The following is a 20,442-nucleotide window of genomic DNA, read 5'->3' on the forward strand; positions in this document are numbered from 1 at the left end:
TAGATTTTTTTTTAGCCTTCATAAGCTCGGCGAACCCATCCTAACTTTGAAAATTCAGTTTGCTGTTGTTTTAAGAGTAAGTTTTAAAATGTATCTGAAGTCCTAATTCTTGAGTAATTAGTTCATTTTAATCTTATTTGAAGTTATGCCTTTGAGTAATACTTAGGAAAGTAGAGTAAAAATTACTTCTATTGTTTTGAAAAGTAAAGCGAGGCCTTCACCTCCAGTCTTACTCACGGCTGCTCCCCAGGTGGAGCCCCCACCCTGCCCCCCCATCATAAGGTTTCTTTTTTTTCTGTTGCATGTAATTTGAAAACCATTAATTGTATCATAGAAATAGGAAAAGCAAGCAGGAGAAACCTGTCTTGGGAAGCCAGAATTCCATTAAGCTAAGTTTTCTTTTTGAGATGTTTACATTTTAAATTGAATTTCAATATTAATGACCTTCATTATTTTTTGATTTTATGATTCTTTGTTCTGTTCACGTATCTTAAGTCCTTCTGAAATCTCTAAATTGTGGTGTCATAACTTCCAGGATTTGGCCTTGGACATGTCTAAACCGTCATCATGGTTCTCTGTTGGCAAAATTGGGAACTGTTTTGGGGAACCTTTAGTACCCAAGGCCTGTGTTCTCTTTGAGGTGTCTGTGGTGGGTGAGAGGGTACTTACCCTTGTGGAGTCCACAGTCTGCTAAAGAGGCCAGCAAGGCTTGTGTTCTTCTCTGGAAGGTGCCTGAGTGACAGTCACTGAGACTGTCCAGGGCCCAGTTACAGGGCTTGGGCTGCACACTCGTGAGAGCCACACAAGCCCTCTCTCTGTGCACTGGTGGAAATGACACAAATTGCCCAGCTTCTCTCTCAGAAAAATTGCATTTTGTTCTGCCCTTGAAAAATTATTCTTTATTTGCTTTAGTTCTGGACTGTGGATGCAGCTTCCTTTTGTCTTCCATGCATTTCTGTTCTGCACACATACATGCATGTATGTATTTATATAGAATATAAGGCCTTCTGGGCAGGGACCTCTTTGTAATACCTCTTTATGTCTCCTTTAGTGCCCAAAACAGACCCTTACTTGGTATTTGTTAAAAATGAGGTGTGTGGCCCTGTATGTTCACATATTTTGTGAATGATGGGGTAGGAATACACTGTAACCATAGATAGATATATTATAATTATTGGTCCTAAAAGATTAAAACTTCTCAGTGTTTATAAGAAAAGGTTTTCCTCATTTTTTGTTCTTCATGTTGTTTTTCATTATCTGCTTTGATGCTGTTTTAAAGACCAATTGAAACCTGCACATCCTAGGCCTTGGACTGTGTAATGGACAGAAAATCCTTGTTCAACTTTCCTGTCTCAGGACAGTAAGACTAGGACGGGGAGGGGGGAGTGGTCACTGTGCCACGTTTGGACTTTCCTGTTCCTGCTTATCATGGGCAGTAAATCAACTCTGCTGTTTGCACAGCAATTCTGTTTTCTAGATTATTTATAGGATTGAAACCCATTGTTTATTTTTCTCAGCAGGTTTATTGAGCAAGTCAAGAATAAAATATTGTCTTAAGCAGTAGAGCAAGCCATTAGCCAATTGCAGCTTGGCTTCAAAACGATCGTGTGTGTGTGTGTGTTTTGCGTGTACTGGAGGTGAGAGCCAAGCGAGGTAAAAGAGGTTCAGGGTTGCCAGATCTCTGCAGCTTTGCAAGGTTCTTGTGACTGTTTATGGATTTTTTTTCCCCTTTTAGTCAGTTAGTGAGTCACCGTCATATGCCATTTTATTATCTTGAAAACAGTCTGGAATTCTTCTCCTGTGTCTTTGCTGTATGAGTGAAATCCCACTGATATGTTCTGAACGATACCAAGTTAAAGTTTTTCATGTGATGCTTCGGTTATGTATTTTCAGCTGCAGCCATTCTCTCTTTGTCCTCATGTGCAGGAGTTGGGATTTTTCTTAAGTTTGGCAAGAAATGGTGACTTTCACGTATTTGATTATTTTAGAGGGCTGGAACAGCATAGGTCCAACCCCCTTAGGACTCAGTGATTATTGATTTAGGCACACGCCTCCTACGATCAGAACTTGGTTCTCCTTTCCAAAGATGCTGTTTTGGAAATGTGCTAATGAAGTACATGGAAGCAGGTCAGAGGTTTGTAGCTTTCAGTTGTCAAGGGAAGTGTGTAAGCTTTGGAGGGAGAATCTGGAATGTGTGGAACAACAGGAGGAATAATTAAATTCTGAAGGAGACAGGCCCAGTGAGTCTGTATACATGCCAGCTTCAGCAAAGTAAAGCAGGCAGCAAGTGAAGTGGGCAAACCCTGTAGACATTCTGGAGAAGGTGGAATAGAAAGCAAAACAAAACTTTGAAAAAGAAATTTTTAAATTTGCTTTGTCCTGTGGATTGAATTTGCTTATCAAACTTGAAGCTCGGGGCGCCTGGGTGGCTTAGTCAGTTAAGCGGCTGCCTTCGGCTCAGGTCATGATCCCAGGGTCCTGGATCGAGCCCGCACTGGGCTCTTTGCTCTATGGGCAGCCTGCTTCTCCCTCCCCATCGCTTGTGCTCTCTCGCGAGTGCGTGCTCTCTTTCAAATAAATAAAATATTTTTTAAAAAAAGAAAAAAACTTGAAGCTCTTGGGGTGCTTGGGTGGCTCAGTTGGTTAAACGTCTGTCTTTTGATTTCGGCTCAGGTCATGATCTCAGGGTCGTGGGATCAAGCCCCACGTTGGGCTCTGTGCTCAGCACTGAGTCTGCTCGTCCCTCTCCCTCTCCTTCTCCCCCAGCTTGCGCGTGTGTGCTTGCTCTCTCACGGTCTCTCTCTCTCTGTCTCTCTCTGCCTCTCTCAAATGAATAAATAAAATCTTAAAAAAACAAACACACTTGAAGCTCTTAATTCTTTTGACCGTGTCAGCCTATTGGGTGACTCAGGAGAAAAGTCCATGTGCTTCTCTAACAGACTCTATTAGGTTTATCAGATGATTAGGTAGAATAAATAATACAGTTAAAGCATGGAATGCTTCTTATACAGTCACTTTGTATTTAGATTAAAATGTGCAAGTTTACACCTTGGAATATGCATTCATTTGTCCAGTATATATGTCTCAGACTGAAACTAAAGCATACTGTTTTCTTTTGTACTATATTCTGTTCTCATTATTGATTGCCCAAATGCTAAAGTACCTTACCAGGCATGTCTATAAATACTTCCATTTCTTATAAAATTTTCCTAGAAATCAGTGACAGGATGTTTAGGTAGTGTGAATATAAAAATTTATAGTTTTATTCCTAATCCTAATCTATCAGCAAGCACTTGCAGAGCTCATTGAGTATGATGAGAGGTGGAGATATGACTCTACTCCCTGGGGATCTCTCCGGCTATTCGGTTACCACAGTGGGAGTTGGCAGGAACCTAAGTATGAAAGTATGGGGCACAGACACTAAGTGATAGTTGGAGTCAGAGGACCTGAAGATGAGGGCTTGAAGGAACATCTTGAAAAATGTGTAGCTGGGCCTGGAAGTTAGGTTGAAGGATAGGTGTTTTAAATAAATGCCTTGCCAAAGAAAGTCTTTGAAGTATCCTTGAGGAATTCCCTAATACCTGAAATCCCTCGAAAGCATGCCTTCAGAGTGGCTGCCCTGCTGTTCCTGAGAACCTGGTAACATTGAACCCATTAAATGGGACCATGGTGGTTTGGGACAGTTCCATCACTTTAGATGTCCTCCTTACACCAGGATCCGAATCCCTTCATCTTCATGTGTTGTCTTGGTTGAGTCCCTTGATGACACAGAGAAGTATTGGTGCCATGTCCCTCCTTCACAGAGGCTCTTCAGACGGGTCAGGGTAGTCGGCACTCCTGCCTGGGCTTCTGCATCCCACACCATGCATTCTAGGTGAGCTCCTTTGGACTGTTGTCCTTTGGCCCTGCCAGCAGCGTCAGGCAGCCAGGGTGGCGCCTGTCCCTCGCCCTGGCCTTCTCCTTCTCCTGGCAGGCGGGCACGTGCATTAACTCAGTGCACACTTCCTGGCATAACAGAAAGTCACATTACAGGTTTTGTTTATTTTGTTGAGTTTAGCACATCTTAAGGTTAGCATTTTTAACCCAACTCTCTCATTTCCCACAATGAGCAAGCGTTAATATTAGGATTTAGTAAAAGACGTTACCTAATACAGCAGTGTATACTCAGACTAACCATCAATTAGGCCATTTCACACCTGGAGTATACCTGAGCAAAGATTTCTAGCGCCAAACCACAGCATAATCAAGTGTGAAGCAGTGGGGGCTCGGCTCGTTCCTTATGGGATAGACCATTAGCTTTAGTCCCTACCCTAGAACCTCCCCAGGAGTCTTTTCCATGCTGATAATCTTGGCACCAAAGCAATCCCTCAGCCCGTTCCTCCATGTCTTGGTAAACTGTTGCTGAAGATGAAGATAGCAGTCATGTAGCAGACATGGGTCTTTGTCAGCTGCTTTGGTTTCAACCAGCTGTTGAAAGCAAAGCCTGAGTGACAGAGTTCTCCTCCCCTGCCCCGTTGGAAACAAAAAGTGGGGAAATGGGCTCTTCGTGGACTAAAGTGGGAGCCGTGGATTTTAAGGGAAATCATTGCTCTGGTGCTTGCTGTCAGTTTGCCAGACCGGATTTTCTGCCTTTCACTGAGCTTTTCCTCTCCCCCTCCTTCCATGTTGGTGGGGAGAGTACCCCAGCAGCACACTTCGTAGTAAGTGTATCCTGACAGGAGTATGGCGGTTCCCTTGCGTCCCTAAGGCCTCACCTGGTTGTTGTAACTGTCTCCTCCAGAGTAGGTCGTCTGGCTTTTCATTCTGTTTACCGTTGCTGGAGAACACATGGGCAAGGTCAGAAGGTCTGGAACTGAGCTTCACAAGCCCCGTCTTGCGTAAGCACATAGCCTTAGGTGTGCCTGTTTCCCGTTCTCAGATGCTGTGCTCCCCGTGCTGGTGTCGAGGCCGCTGGTGCCTCCTTCGGACCGCAAGGCTCTGCATTCTCGAGGACACGGTCCGGTTCCCCAAGCCTTCAGCTGTGCGTGTTGCAAAGAAAAACAAGAGAGCTCTTCCTGGCTGTGGGCAAATTAATTCAGTTCTCTGGCAGGGGTGTAAAGGAGTACATGTGATAGAGGTCCCTTCTAGTGCCATTCCCCTACCTCACATCCTGCCCCTCAGTTATTACAAGACGTTTTAACTTGTTTGGGTGCTCCCAAATCCAGCATTTCTCTGCTTGATTGTTGTTCCTTACACTTGGTTTCTTTCACTGCCAGCCCCCGCCCTTGGCCCAGCCTCCGCCTCCCCCCAGTGCTCACGGCCGGGGTCACTTTTTACAGCACACATAACCTTTAAACCAAAAAGAAAGTACATTGCTTATAACAAAATGAATCTCTTTTCTGCTTTTATTTTGAAAAGTCCTCCTTGTTGTTTAATGTGGAGGATATTCGTGCTGAAAGCCTGTTCCAAGTAGGCATTTGTGCATCCCAGAGGAACTTTTGATTTATTTCCTTAACTCTGCCCTCCTTTCTCTGTGGTTCAGAAACCTTTAATGGTCTGTGAAGCTCTGAGACTTCAGTGCAAAACAGTAGTCGTTTTAAGAACCCCTCCTACTATATGAAAGGCCTGCCAGTTTCCACATGCTGGGTTTTTGACTCCCTGACAGGCTGACCTCTCACAAATTTTGGTTGTACAGCAGGGCATCCAGGGTTGGGGCCTTGATAATGGTTTTGTGAAATATTTTTTCTCCTCTCCCTCTCTTTGAAAAGTTGTAATGAGAATTCCGGGCTCTTGGCCAGCCCGTGGGATGTGATACAGTAGAAATGTTTCTGGTGCCCTTTGTTACTGTTCAGCTTTGATTAGGTCTATTTCCCGTAAGCTTAATTTTGCTCCCCCCTCTCCCCTTTTTTATGGCTCAGGAGGTTAACTGAGCCAAGGTTATGTGTTTTATTACGCAAGCTGCTACAGCCTTACGGAGTCCTTGCACTAGGCCTTTGTGGCAGAAAGACGAGGGGAAGCCACTTCCCTCACATCCTTGCATTTCTTCTTACCAAGGCTGCCTTCTCCTGATCATGCCTGCTCATGGAAGGGTATGACCAGCCCTGCAGGCTGTGTGGCTTGCCCCTGCGTCTTCCACTCAGGGCGTTCCAGGAAACCATTGTACAACGTGTCTTGAGATTTTGTGAAGTTAGAAATCATGGCAGACCTCTCTCTCTCTGGGGTTTCTGCCAGGTGGAGGGAGGAGGTGGTGGGGCCTCCAGAGCAGCAGTCAACAAGCAGTGACACTCCTTTGATCTTTCTTGTGGTTCTCCATTTCAAAAGAAAGAAGCGGTTGCAGCTTAAAAAAGTTTTCTAATACTGCTTTGACTTTGTATTTATAGCTCTTTTCATCCTTGCAGATGAGAACACTCTGCAGACATTTCATCAGTTCTCCTGATAACCTGTGAGGGGACCAGGGTTCATGCACAAGCTCAGGGAAGGAAACTGAGGCACAGTGACATGAAAGGGGCCCTCTGTCACAGGCACCATCTAGCTCGGGAGTGGGGGTGAGCCAAGAGCAGAGCCTATGCGGTATGAGTGCTTGGGTTTGGGACCATGCTTGGAGGAAAGTGAGGTTTTATTATCATAGAAATTCTTTATTCACAGTAGGACTCCTTTGGTCAACTTACAGTGATGAAGTATAAGTACACGTAACTCTTTTGTGTCCAAGAGCTGTTGAGACATGGACTCTGGTAAGCTACTGGTGGGGGGGCAGGGAGGGCGGGGGGCAGTGTGCACTGGGCTTGTAAGCTCTGTTTTGAATTTGGGCATAGACAGTAGACCTGACATTGAATTCAGATCTAGAGGCTGAGATTGAAGCTCGTGCCATCGCAGAACTGACTCCCCGGGCTCCCCACTGAGGGGAGCTTGTGATGGGAGTTGTGTCCCTGAGAACAGAAGTGAGGGGTGTCGAGGGTCACTCAGACTCTCTCTGCTCGGTAGTTCTCTGCCTTCTCAGGAATCATTCTGGCTCTTAGCGCTGGCTTGAAGGCTTTTGCTAACTGAGTAGCTAATGGAATGGCCTTCCTTTAGGCATACAGAGAGAGGGGTAGTTGTCCCTGGTGCCTTGTTGGAGCAGAATAATATATACTAAAGTGATACTTTGAGCACTCCTTTCTAAATTTTGTCCCCGTTTTCTTTGGGCCCTCGCTGCCTGCTTCTGGCCACAGCTTGTCAGCTCTAAACCAGTTGAGCCCCTCATCCTTCTGGCTGCACTCATGCAAGCTTTCTTGTGAAGGTTGTGGGGTGTTTTCTCTCCCTGTTTAGAAACACAGATGTCTTACATCTCCACAAAGGAATTTTGGAAGTAAACCTATTTACAGAAAGATCCACACAAGTTTGACATTGTTTCCTCAAAGCACCTTGTTCACAGTCCTTAGCAAATACACTGCTCTTCTAAGTCAGATACCCCTCCACCTTTTTTCTTCCTCCAGCCTCGAGTGTCCTCAGATGCCTGCACAGCTGAGCAGGAAATAAGGTTCCTTTTTTCCTTAAACTAGTCGTGCAAACAAGGCCAAAGAGGAAATTGCTCATTCTTTGGTATTATTAAGTTTATTTTTAGTTTCCTAGTACTTGATTTATTTTGGAGGAAGCAGAGGGATAAAATGCAGTATCTTACTAAGGGAAATACTATACTACATCTGAAGCATTATTACTAAGTTAACAAACTTTTCATGGTGAGTGCTTTTTGACTGGCCCTTAAAGTGTGGGTGTTTTTTTTTTTCTTTTAAATTTCATTTACATGGATTTACTCAGCCAGTCACTCAGCAGACATTTGAGTTCCTGTGTGGAAGACTTTTTAGGTAGATGCTGAGGATGTACCAAAGGCCCCTGGAATGGGTTTTCCAGTTTACAGAGCAGTTTCTCACATTTTATCCTCCTCCTTCTCCGTGACCATCTCCTGAAGCAGTTAGGTGACTGTAGCCAAGCACTGGGACGCAGACCTGTGATTCGGCATCCATGCTTACTTGCTCATCCCCTCTGTAAGCACTGAGTGCTACTAAAACCTTTCCCTTCCCTGCGTGAGAGCTCATGACCAATGAGTCTGTCAGCTCCGCAGTAGCCTCCTCTTCCTTCTTACATAAAATTGCTGGCAAAAGGAAACGTGTATGAGTTCTTGTTCCACTCACCCTGTCCTTGGACAAGTTACTTGATTGTTCTGTTTTTAGTCTTCTCATCTATAACATGGGTATAATATGACCTACATCCTAGGACATTTGTGAGGATTAATTGAGTAAAGGCATACCTTTTGTTATTGTGCTTCGCAAAACTGTATTTTTTACAAATTGAAGGCTCAAGACTTCAGTGCAGGAAAGAACTGCAGGTGTGGTGGAAACAGCGGGAGAACTAGAATTAGAAGTGGAGCCTGAAGATGGGGCCGAATCGCTGTAATCCCAGGATAAAACTTTAACTTCTTATGGACAAGCAAAAAAAAAAAAGTGGTTTCTTGAGATGGAATGTACTCCTGATGAAGATGCTGTGAAGACTGTTGAAATGACAACAAAGGATTGAGAATATGGCACAGACTTAGCTGATAGAGCAGCAGCAAGTTTGAGCGGATTAACTCCAATTGTGAAAGCAGTTCTACTGTGGTTACAAAGCTATCAGACAGCATTGCATGCTACAGAGAAATTGTTCTTGAAAGGAAGAGTCAATCAACACGGCAAACTTCATTGTTGTCTTGTTGTAAGAAATTGCCACGGCCACCCCAGCCTTCAGCACCCACCACTCTGAGCAGTCTCCTGTGCAGCCATTGCATCGAGGCAAGACCCTCCGCCAGCAAAAAGGTTATGACTTGCTGAAAGCTCAGATGATGGTTAGCCTTTTTAGGAATGAAGTATTTTTAATTAAGGTATATATAAATTGTTGTTTTAGACACAATGCTGTTGCACACTTAATAGAACAATATAGTGTAAATATAACTTCATGGACACTGGGAAACCAAAAAATTCGTTTGACTTGCTTTGTTATTATACTGACTTTATTGTGGTGGTCTGGCACTGAACCCTTAATATCTGAGATACGCCTATACTTGATGGTTAGAATGGTCTTACCTGTATGTAGTTGTGAAACCTAAAATATTTTGAGGACCCGAAAAGCAAAAAAATCTTATACAAAATTTTACAATTTGAAATTGTATACAGTATGTTTGGCTCACTTTTTTTGTCGGGGGGGTTACTTACATTCCAGATTTCTGTTACACTCCTCAAATAATACTGGCCGGGGAAACTCCATATAACCGTATTATGTGCCCAAAGATGAATTGTGTGAATTTATGCTGGATTTTGGGGGGTCTGTCCTGTCTGTGAAGTTAGAGTACTGGAATTAGACATTGAAATTTGGAATTACAGAATTTTTTTAAAACATTTTTTTATTATTATGTTAATCACCATACATTACATCATTAGTTTTTGATGTAGTGTTCCATGATTCATTGTTTGTGTATAACACCCAGTGCTCCATGCAGAATGTGCCCTCTTTATTTTTCTTTCTTTTTAAGATTTTATTTATTTATTCATAAGAGACAGAGAGAGAGAGAGGCAGAGGGAGAAGCAGACTCCCTGCTGAGCAGGGAGCCTGATGCGGGACTCGATCCCAGGACCCTGGGATCATGACCTGAGCCAAAGGCAGACGCTTAACCATCTGAGCCACCCAGGCGCCCGAATGCCCTCTTTAATACCCATCACCAGACTAACCCATCGTCCCACCCCCCTCCCCTCTAGAACCCTCAGTTTGTTTTTCAGAGTCCATAGTCTCTCATGGTTCGTCTCCCCCTCCGATTTCCCCCCCTTCATTCTTCCCCTCCTGCTATCTTCTTCTTCTTTTTTTTTTAACATACAATGTATTATTTGTTTCAGAGGTACAGAGGAATGATAGAATGTTAAGAAATGCAGTTGATTCGGTCTTCCCAAAGTATCAGTCCCATGTCTCCATCTTGCTGTCTTGAAGCTGTCAGGGTTTTTTAGAAGAAAAACCAGGGGCTTTCCTTGGCCTGTGCTGCAGAGGATTCCCGCTGTGTGAGTCACCAAGTGGATATGTGTGGAAGACTGGGCCTCGAGTTCCTGTTAGCTGAAGCTTCCAGTAGCACTCCAAATTATAAATAGAGCAAATGAAGGGGATTTAAAAAGATATTCTTAAATTTCAATATATTTTCTTGAGATATTTTAAACTCTAGTTTACATAGTTTTCCTTTTTACCAGGATACTCGTAAATCCGTAAGTAGTTTGATGCCACCAACTTTCATTGATTAAATTGTCTCTGGTTTACTTAGTTGCCCGGTTCTTGATGCATCAGAGTTGAGGGTTACTGTTTTCTGTGACCTATGCTATTCAAGTGATGTTTGTGCTTAGTTCCCTTTGTTGAGAGGGACCCAGTATGCCAATGATACAGAACATTCTGTATCATCATCAAAGCATGTTGACCTGTTAGGGCCAGAAATCAACCCCATTTCATAAGTACAACTGAACGAGACATGATGGGGAAGTATTCACCTAGAGCAATTTAGCAGGTTTTTAGATTGTGTCACCAAGAGAAAGGGGGTCTGCTAAGCCAGTGCTTGCTGTTTTCATGCTATGGTTCCCATTGGAAGAGCCCTAGAGTTGCAGGTGCTGTAGCTCAGGCCTTACCAAATAGGACACGGCATCTTCCTTGGCATTTATTTCTTTAGTGGGGATGGAGGTAAGAAGCATTACATTTGCGTCCTTCCAGAAGAACTTAAGACTGAAAACCTCAGAAATGTCTGGAAAGGTAAGCTATAAAATAATGCAAAGCGTAGGATAATATGTGGCAAAGCAGTATTGTCTTGGATAAGTTGACTGTCTGGTCACTTAGGGACTAGTTGTATGGAAGTCCTGTCTGAGCCTGTCCCTGTTCCTTCTTACCCATGAGCTGACCGCACACTGCTTCTCATACTCCATGACGATACGCTTCATTATCTTCTGTAGTGCACATCTTCATCGGGTAGTATAAACTGTATTCTTGACCATGCTCTACATGGTTGAGAATTCTTACATTATTTCTTGAAAACGATCACGGAGATGGCACATCGCGCCCACCGCAGCTCTCTCTCGGTGCAGGTCACTTGCATTGATCCGAGTGCTGCTTCACAAGTGGAGGAGACTTTCCTCAGAGGTAGCCCTCCAGGCGTTGTAATTTTCCAGCCCAGATCGCCCAGCTGATGGAAGCGTTTTCACGACAGTCCTGCAGCCGATGTTTACTCTGTGTGCACTGGCTGAGCCCGTTAGGGTCCCCAAATCCCTTGTAGGTGGACTCCACCACTGGTGTGAACCATGAATCCTTTGTCACCATAATTAGAGCTACTGAAAGGAAGGATGGGGTGATGTGGACTGTGTTCAAAGCAGGTGTTCAGTGTTGACAGGGAAGAGCAAATGTTTTATCTTTGCTGCTGAATTTTTAGAAAGCTAGAAGTGAAAAATGAGACCCAGGGGAGAGGAGAAAGGGTGCTCCCTAAGCTTGTTACATATATTCAGTATCCAGGTTAGGTAAAAATATCAGACTAAAAAGATAAAAGGGGATTTGGTTAGAGTAGACTTTTTTGATTTTTCAGTTGGATGATATTTTGCTGATTGCTATTTTTTACAATGCCCTCTGTAAGATTTTTTTATCTCAAAAGAATGAGGCATTATGTTTAACTTGTAATCTTTGGAACATAAATGGTTTTTTAGGTTATTTCTTAAAAGATAAGTCAAGTTGGTGTTGGTTTCTCTTATAATTATTCATAATTATTTATTGATAGTCTACATAATGCTGAACATGCTGTTAAATGCTAGAAGTGTTATCATTCCACAAGAAATAGATTCCCATTCCCTGGTTCATGGAAAATTTAAATCTATGAAGAAGACAGATTAATCTATGAAATGTCCCTTAAGTATGTGGTTATAAATCCTGATAAGTGCTACAAAAGAAAAGTACTGGATATATAACAGGGACCTGACTTCAATAAAGGAATGTCTGAAGATATTTCATTTAAATTATGACCCCAGAGATGAGGGAAGGATGGAATCAGAAGAGCACCCAGGCCACGGGACCAGCCTGTGTAGAGGCCCTGGAATAGGATAACCTTGGAATTCAGGTGCGACTAAAAGAAAGTAAGTGTGTGGAGCTTATACAGTTTAAGAATACAGTTTATACTACCCGACTGAGCAAAAGGAGACTCGGGAGGGCCGAGGTAGAGGTGACGGGAACCAGTCAGTCAGATCGTGGAGACCTTGCAGCAGCCAGCAATAGTGATAGCATGTCCTGAGGGCCTCTTCTGGGTCCGGCACTGTTCTGGGGGCTTTACATGCATTGATTCATTGGCCTCGTACGTAAGAGGCTGTGTACCTTGTCCAAGCTGGTAAAGTAGCATAGCCAGGATTTGATCGCAGTTTGGCTTCAGAATCCGTACTATTAAATACCTCATTATGGTTGTATGTGGAGAAACATGATAAGCCATTAAAGAATTTTCAAACAGGATAAGTTACATCAAATTTGTTTAGTTTTATAAATATATATAAGCATATTTACATTATATTATATATAACATTATAAATTTTTATACATGCACGTATGTATGCTCACACACACACACATACATACATACACAGTGCCGTGTGGGACATGGGTTGAAGCAGGTCAGGAGTGAAAGTTGAGAGATGAGGCAGCAGCCTTGGCTCTTGTGTGCTTGTTTGCCCCCTCCGGCTTCACCACAGTAGGTTATCCACTGACGCAAACAACAGGGAAAATTGAGTGGGATGGCAAGGGGTTTTCTGAAATAGCTGTGAGCGGACGAGCAGGACAGTGACATGGCACACCCAGCATGTTTGGGGGTGAGGGTTTTTTCACCTTGTCTCCCGTGTACGTACTTTGTTCTCCAGGTTTTTCACAAACATACACGTGGGTTGATTTGACATATTCTTTGTATCACCTGAGCCTGCTTGTCCTGTAGATTAATTTGGAAACTGTTGACATCTATAGAATAGTCATTTTTGGCCTTATCTAGAAGCACAGCTCTGCTTATTTTAAGCTCATTTGGATAATTTTGAAGACTACCCTGGGGGATGCACTTCTTGTCACCCCTCTCAGAAATTGATGGTTTTTAAGGGGTTGTCTTTTTATAAGCACCACACTTCCTTTAAGATATCACAACAGCCAGGAAAAGTGATCCTAACACTGGGCGGGCAAGAGAAGGAAGGGTCTCAGACCTGAGGCCGCTGTTTGGATTTGAAGAGCTCAAACACAGGTAGATGCAGGACACCAAAATGTGAGCAGCCCTGCAGTGGTGATGCTGGGGGGCTCAGGCCGCTGGCGATCAGGAAGAGTGAGGGCAGGTAGAAGAGGACCTATTTGGGGTGCAGAGATAGTTAAGCAAGAGCAGAGTAAACACTTACCCTGTGGGAACAGGAAGTACTTGCCTGGAACTATCCAGTTCTTGGTAGAGATGAGAAACCTTTTTTCAATGGCAGAATTGGAATGTTCGACAATCTTCTGGTTTGTTGTTGTTTTAGTAAATATTGAGGAATTATAAAAGAATCTTTATAAAATATGTGTTTGGTATAAAAACAACATAATGAATTCCTGTGTACTCCCACAAGTTTGAGACTGCATGCAGTGTTCCTGATCCAGTTCCTTGTCTTCTCCACTTAGAGATAACCATTATCCTGAATACTGTGTTATAATCCCTTTCCTTTTCTTCTTGGTTTTGCCTCAAATATTTGTATCCTTCCACAATATATTGTTTACTTTTACATTTTTTTTAAAGATTTTATTTATTTATTTGACAGAGACGCAGCGAGAGAGGGAACACAAGCAGGGGGAGTGGGAGAGGGAGAAGCAGGCTACCTGCGGAGCAGGGAGCCCGATGCGGGGCTCCATCCCAGGACCCTGGGATCATGACCTGAGCCGAAGGCAGATGCTTAACACGACTGAGCCACCCAGGCGCCCCTTTTATATGTTTTTGAACTTCATGGAAATGGAATCATGGAGGAAGAATAGATTTCTACACCTTCATTCTTTTCACTCACCTTTATCCTAAGATTCAACCATGTCGTGTAGTTCCACACTGTTTCACAGCATTGTAGGAATATAATACATTTTACTTGCCTTTTCTGCTGTTGATGGACAGTTCAGTTTGTTTCAGGTTTTTGTTTTTTTGTTTCACTATTGCAAACGGTTCTGTGAATGTTCTGTACATGTCTCCTGGTGCATGTGTAAAGGTAATTCCTTAGGGTATACCTAAGAATACAATTTCTGGGCTATCGGCATACATATCTTCTATTTTACTAAATGAAGGCAGTTATTTCCAGATGTATATAAGAGTTCCAGTAATTTCACATCCTTGCCAACACTTGATAGAGTCACACATTAAAATGTTTGCCAGTATTGTGAGTTTGAAGTATCTCAGAGTAGTTTTAATTTGTATTTCCCTGATTAGTGTGGATATTGGACATCTTGTAATGCATTTATTGGCCATATGTTTCCTCTTCCGTGAAGGATTTATGTAAATCTTTTGTTCATTCTTCAGTTGAATTGTCTTTGACTTGTAAAAATTCTAGATGCTCCTTATTTTAAATATTGTGTGTTGCAATACCTACTTCTGATTTGTGGCTTACCTTTTGTGTTCTTTATGGTAGGATTAGCGTTTTCCAATTTTGATGTAGTTAAATTTATTTGTCTTTATAATTTGAGTTTGTATTGTTTAAGGAATCTTTCTTCATGGTTGTAAAGTCAATCCCTTCTATTTGTCTTTTAAGAGTTTGTTGTTTTTTTTTTTTAAAGATTTTATTTATTTATTCATGAGAGACAGACAGAGAGACAGAGGCAGAGTGAGAAGCAGGCTCCCCGCGGAGCAGGGAGCCCGATGCGGGACTCGATCCCAGGACCCTGGGATCATGACCTGAGCCGAAGGCAGTCATTTAACCAACTGAGCCTCCCAGGCGTCCCTGTCTTTTAAGAGTTTTATCATTTTGCTTTTCATATTGAAGTCTTTAGTGTCTTGGAATTGGTTTATGTTTGGTATGAGGTAGAGGACCACTTTTATTTCTGTGTGTGTGCAACCCAGTGTCCCAATACCATCTTTTGAACAGTCCAGCCTTTCTTTCACTAATTTGTATTATCAGATACGTCAAAAATGAAATTTCCAGAAATGTGTGAATCTATGTCTGGGCTCTTTTTTGTTCCATTGGTCTGTTCGTCTGCCCCTGTGTCAGTACCTTACTGTCTAGTGTTAGAATAATGGTTGACATTTGTTGTGGCACTTTCCCACCCAGTTCTTCTTTTTCAAGAATATGTTGGTTATTGGCCCCTTACTGTTCTTAGAAGTTTTTAGAAGCAGGCTGTCTTGTTCCACAAACTAACCAGTTGGGATTTTAAATGAAATTGCATTACATTGCACCTCTAGATCCTATCCACTGAATTTTGGTCTTTCCTTATTCCTCCTCCCTTTCCTACTTGGATAGTCTCTCCAAGTCACATTATGAAATACTTCTCCACACTTATTTCCTGCATCCCAAGTTGCAGCCTTCCCTTCAGAGAATATAGAATAAATTTCAAAACCTTTGTCTTCTATGTTACGTCTTTGAGGTAAACTTTGTTTGAAAAATCCAACCATAAGAATTTGGGGCTGCTGTTCAGTTTGCTGCCTCCAGAAAGGAAACTCTGGCTCTTTGGGATTCTGCCTTGGCTGCGTTTCAAAGCCTACTTCTGTGGAGTGGGAAGCCTTGCCTGTGTGGCTTTAATGTCTTTATGGGACAATGCTGCACGAGCTAATAGGAGCTCCTGAATGCTCTTATTATTAGTAATGCCCAAATGCAGGAAGTATATCTTGGAGTGGAATGAGAGAGGTTCCTGGGAAGTTTTCTTGGCTCTCTTTTCTCCTTAAGATTTATACAGGACGCAACAGCAATTCTTTTTTTTTTGTCTTTCTGACTCAAGGATAATTTTTTTTTTTTTAAGATTTTATTTATTTATTTGACAGAGAGACAGTGAGAGAGGGAACACAAGCAGGGGGAGTGGGAGAGGGAGAAGCAGGCTTCCCGCCGAGCAGGGATCCCGATGTGGGGCTTGATCCCAGGACCCTGGGATCATGACCTGAGCCAAAGGCAGTCGCTTAACCAACTGAGCCACCCAGGCGCCCCTCAAGGATAATTTTTAAGGAGAGATTAGTTAACTACAGTATCACAACTTTTCTTAAATATACTGGTATTTTGACCAGCTGGGACAGAGGTACACATTAAATTCATGAAAATTCTTTTCCTTACCTGCTTGGAAGCTTGGAAACTGGTTCTCCTTTGCATTTCTTCTACTCCTCTAAGCCCAGTGCAGGGGTGGGGGGCTTAAAAGTCTTCCCTTCAGGAGATAAAAGCTCACCGAGTAGCTGGTCAGGACTTCTTAGGCCTGGGGTTTGTTTTGTATTGTGTTGTTCTGTTTTGACACCAGGAACCAGAAGTATGACATTATCTGATATTCTTTTTTTATTTTATTTTATTTTTTTAAAGATTTTATTTATTTATTTGAGACAGAATGAGAGAGACAGAGAGCACATGAGAGGGGGGAGGGTCAGAGGGAGAAGCAGGCTCCCTGCCGAGCAGGGAGCCCGATGCGGGACTCGATCCCGGGACTCCAGGATCATGACCTGAGCCGAAGGCAGTCGCTTAACCAACTGAGCCACCCAGGCGCCCTATCTGATATTCTTAAAGGTCTTTTTGGCACCCAGGGAATTCCTGTATTTCCTTTGTGAATTAACATAAAGCACGATTTAAAACTCAGCTGTAGCCTCCCCCACTATTACTCAATCTTTAGGAATTAGACCAGCTCTTCCTTGGATCGTTTGTGACTTATCAGGGGCTGTGCTTTACTCAAGACTTCCTGAGTACACCTGACCCTCTGTCCAGGCAAAGGGCAAGGAGGCACGAGGCAGCCAGAGACTCTGGAAGAAGGGGCTATGAGGCATCATTAGAGACGTTAATAGTCAACTTAGTCATTATGCTGTGGCAGGTATTGGTGTTACTCATTGAACTATTAATTTATATGTGTAATCCATTTTGATTTGATTTTAGACAGTGAACATGTTAAATTTTAAAATGCAATTAGAACAGTTCAGAGGCTGTGTCCTCCCCCTGTGCTTCTTCTAAAGAGCAGCATGGGTCCAAGGCCTCACTTGACCTAGTCTTGTTAGGAATTCTAGGAACGGAAGATGGGAGGACCCAATATCCCAGTGGCTGGCAGGAATAGAATAGCCCTGCAGAACTGCTCTTGGGCAGGCAGGCCCTGGAGGAGAATGTGGGCAAGAGGGACTGACTTGTCAGAGACTGCTTTGGATTCACTTTCAGATTGTTGTTGAAGTGATCGTGGTCATTTCATGAGTGAGAAATATACCCATGATTGACATGTTGATGGCCAGTTGTTCACCTCTGTTTCACAGGAGCACTCCTGACTTGCGGTTTTCAGTTCTACCCACAGGAGTGAGACATAGTTTAGCTGGGACTTCTTAGAATTTAAGTCATGGGACTAAAAAACATGTAGCTTGACTTCTTTAATAACAATCTGGAATTACTTTCTGGAACAGTTGAGTCCAAGCGTACAGACCCATGCTGCTTCCTGTGGCCAGAAGGAGCATAGGGAACACCTTCAAGGCATCTGGTTGTGGCATCGGAGTCTTTGATCCAGATCGTACGTGACAATAATTTTTAAGTGCTGCTCATCAGACCAATTTTCCTCTTATCTGGGGTTAGTATATAACCTCTCATCTCTGCTCTTGCCTTAAGCAGCTAACACTTGCCTCTTTATTTGTTGCCATATGTGAGTTTCTGTTGAAATGATTGCCTGAGTTCCCGGGGGAGGATCCCTACTCTTCTTATTAACACTGTGTTGGGATGTAGGTGCGTTTAGTACCCCCGGTGCATCCAGAGCATCACATTAATTTTATGGACACGTCAGCACAATCCCTGTAGGGAAAGCATTACAAAATTGACAGTGTGTCCTGAGGGGAAAAGTAGGACTGCAGGGAAGGACACATGTAACTCCAGGATGGGCTGAACTTTACCTCTGTCCAGGCTCACACCATCCCCTGGCTACACAGCACAGAGGGGCAGAGGGACAACCACACGTGGACTAGATTGTAGAACCCAGGCCCCTTGAGTCACTGGGCCCCAGGATGTTTTGGGGTGATTCAGCGAGTTGTACAACACTTTTTCCATCCTCAGCTCAGCATCAGAAATGCAGATTCTCTATAGCTTAAACTCCTCAAGTCTTCTGCATTTTCTTTCTGCTTAAAGAGTTTGTGTTCTAAGCCAGTAATTTTCAGTCTGGGGTTTGTGACCCTCCAGTATGTTCCACATTGTCCTAAGAGAATATTTTTAAAGTTCAATAATAGAGTTCATCGTAATTAGGTATAATTTTTAACATAAGTATATGTTCTTTGATGCTTTTTTAAAAGTAGATTTATGGTGTCCTGAAATTAAATAATGGGATATTGCAGGTCCCCCCTAGTTGGACCTTTCCAGTCTGTCTGTCCATCAATGCTAATTTGATATTGAAGTGTAGGGATAGCTGGCAAACCCCAAGGTAGCCTGCTAAAGATTAGCAGGTACATTATTTTGATTTTGTTCTCATTCCTGCTGAAAGGCTTGATGCTACTATCTGTTCTGATTCTCTTGCTGATTACCTAAGAATGGAAGCTGAGGCTGTGCAGAGAGAGGACTTTTTAGTTCCTCAATGAGGCCATTAGATAGGTATATGTTGTCCTGATGGTTCTGTTTGGGGATCTTCAGGAGAATGCCGACCTCTTTGAACTGTGCTGTCTTCTTCCTGTGAACTTGCCTCAAACACGATTATCATTCACTATGCCTAGCATTCATTCCCTGGTTCTCTGACAGTGTGAGTGCCTGTAGTTTTTAGGAGACATGCTAGAGAAAGTCAGTCAGTTACAGAGACAACTATTCTTTGAGAGATTTTTTTTTTTAATTCAGTTAATTAAAATGGTTCTTTAAGTTGAACTTAGTTTTGAGTTTCTAGTCCTTTTCCCAAATGGAAACAGAATAAAAATAATATTGTCATTTATCGAGCACATGTGCCAGGCCGCTATTAAACACTTTGATCCCACCCACAACCCTGTAAACCATCCCTAGTTTACACAGGAGGAACTAGAGTCTCGGAGAGGTTAACCTTCCCATGGACACATAGCTAGCAGGGGGAGGACTGGAAAGAACTCAGTACAGGAATAGGGGTGCAGGCGGGTAAAGCCTTACGTGTTGCCCTACCAGACTCCAGAGGTGGATTCCAGCTCATTGTAGTGTTTCGGTTTGTGCTGAACCGTAGGTTAATGGGTACAGATGAGAAGCGGTAATTTGAGGCAGAAGATGCTCGTAGCTGACCTGGGATGTCTAGGTCTCCTTTGGCCACCCTGCTTCTGGCATTACCAAGACTTCACTGTGTGCTTGTGACTCCCAAGGATGGATGTCGCCAACCCAGAAATAACAGCCAGTTCATCTCTGAGGCCAGTGTAAGCGTTCCAGCTCTTCAGATTCTTGTTTCTTCTTAAATATAATTGTATTCTTTTCACCCAGTTCAGCTCAGTTCTGCTTTTTGAGTCAGAGTTTTAAAATATTTAATGCATTTGCTCTTCCTAGAAACACAGTTTGTTTGCTTTCTCCTGCTTGGGACTTCGTGCTTTACTTGTGACTGGAATGCAGTCATTTTCCCGGCAGGCAGGAGAGGCAGCACCGCAGTGGGCCACCACCACTGCAGGCTTCTGGTTTGTTCCATTGTCATACATCAAAGAGTAATAACCACCAACACTTATGGATCTTTTACAGTATGCCGGCCACTGTACTGGGCGTGTCACGTGCATCAGCTCTTCTTAATATCACAGTTCAGTGAGTGGGTGCTGTTATTTTTCTCTGTTTTTAAAATGAAGAAACAGAGGCCCAGAGGGATTAGGTCCAAGTGGCACAGCCATGGCTGCCGTTCTAATTGTGAGTTTTGTGGTTCAGGGGGGAACTCCAGATGAGAAGGGCTAGACAGCCAGTAGTTGTTCAGTGTTTCCCCTCCCCTTTTCTTCCCCAACAGCCTACTCTCCCTCCCCCCACCCTGACACACACACACACACACACAGAGACGCATGCACGCACATGCACACGTTTACCATTTGACCAAAACTACCAAGCCAAGGCCTAAGATGGAAAGTGAATTTTTTCATCCACGTGGAGGGAGCTTGGGTGCCAGCCACCCAGTTCTGCTGACATTGGGATACTTGCGGGCACAGAGGTGGACCTGGGATCATGGCAGCCAACCTGGTGGGAGCATAGGCACTTTCCTGGGCCATGGATTGCCACCCCGGGTGCTTCAGGCCACAGCCCCGCAGGCTGTCCTTTCTTGGTTTTGTTTTCTGAAGAGTCTATCAGGACTTCTCATTTGAAAGCATAATTC

General features: G+C 43.3%; 1 protein-coding gene across 3 annotated transcripts in view; it reads left to right on the plus strand.

The window, feature by feature from the left end:
- Window positions 1-20,442, plus strand: part of RERE (arginine-glutamic acid dipeptide repeats) — a 290,457-nt gene that overhangs the window by 241,329 nt on the left and 28,686 nt on the right. The window contains exon 13 of one of the 3 annotated variants that reach the window (XM_035019874.1): window positions 4,919-5,020. The exons of the other annotated variants lie outside the window; for them this stretch is intronic. Within the exon in view, the coding sequence (XP_034875765.1) occupies window positions 4,919-5,020 (102 nt within the window). The remainder of the gene's footprint in view (window positions 1-4,918; window positions 5,021-20,442) is intronic. 3 annotated transcript variants of the gene reach the window in all.

This window comes from Mirounga leonina, unplaced genomic scaffold (genome assembly GCF_011800145.1).
Source record: "Mirounga leonina isolate KUSES-001 unplaced genomic scaffold, KU_Mleo_1.0 Mir_173, whole genome shotgun sequence".
In the NCBI taxonomy this organism is placed as follows: domain Eukaryota; kingdom Metazoa; phylum Chordata; class Mammalia; order Carnivora; family Phocidae; genus Mirounga; species Mirounga leonina.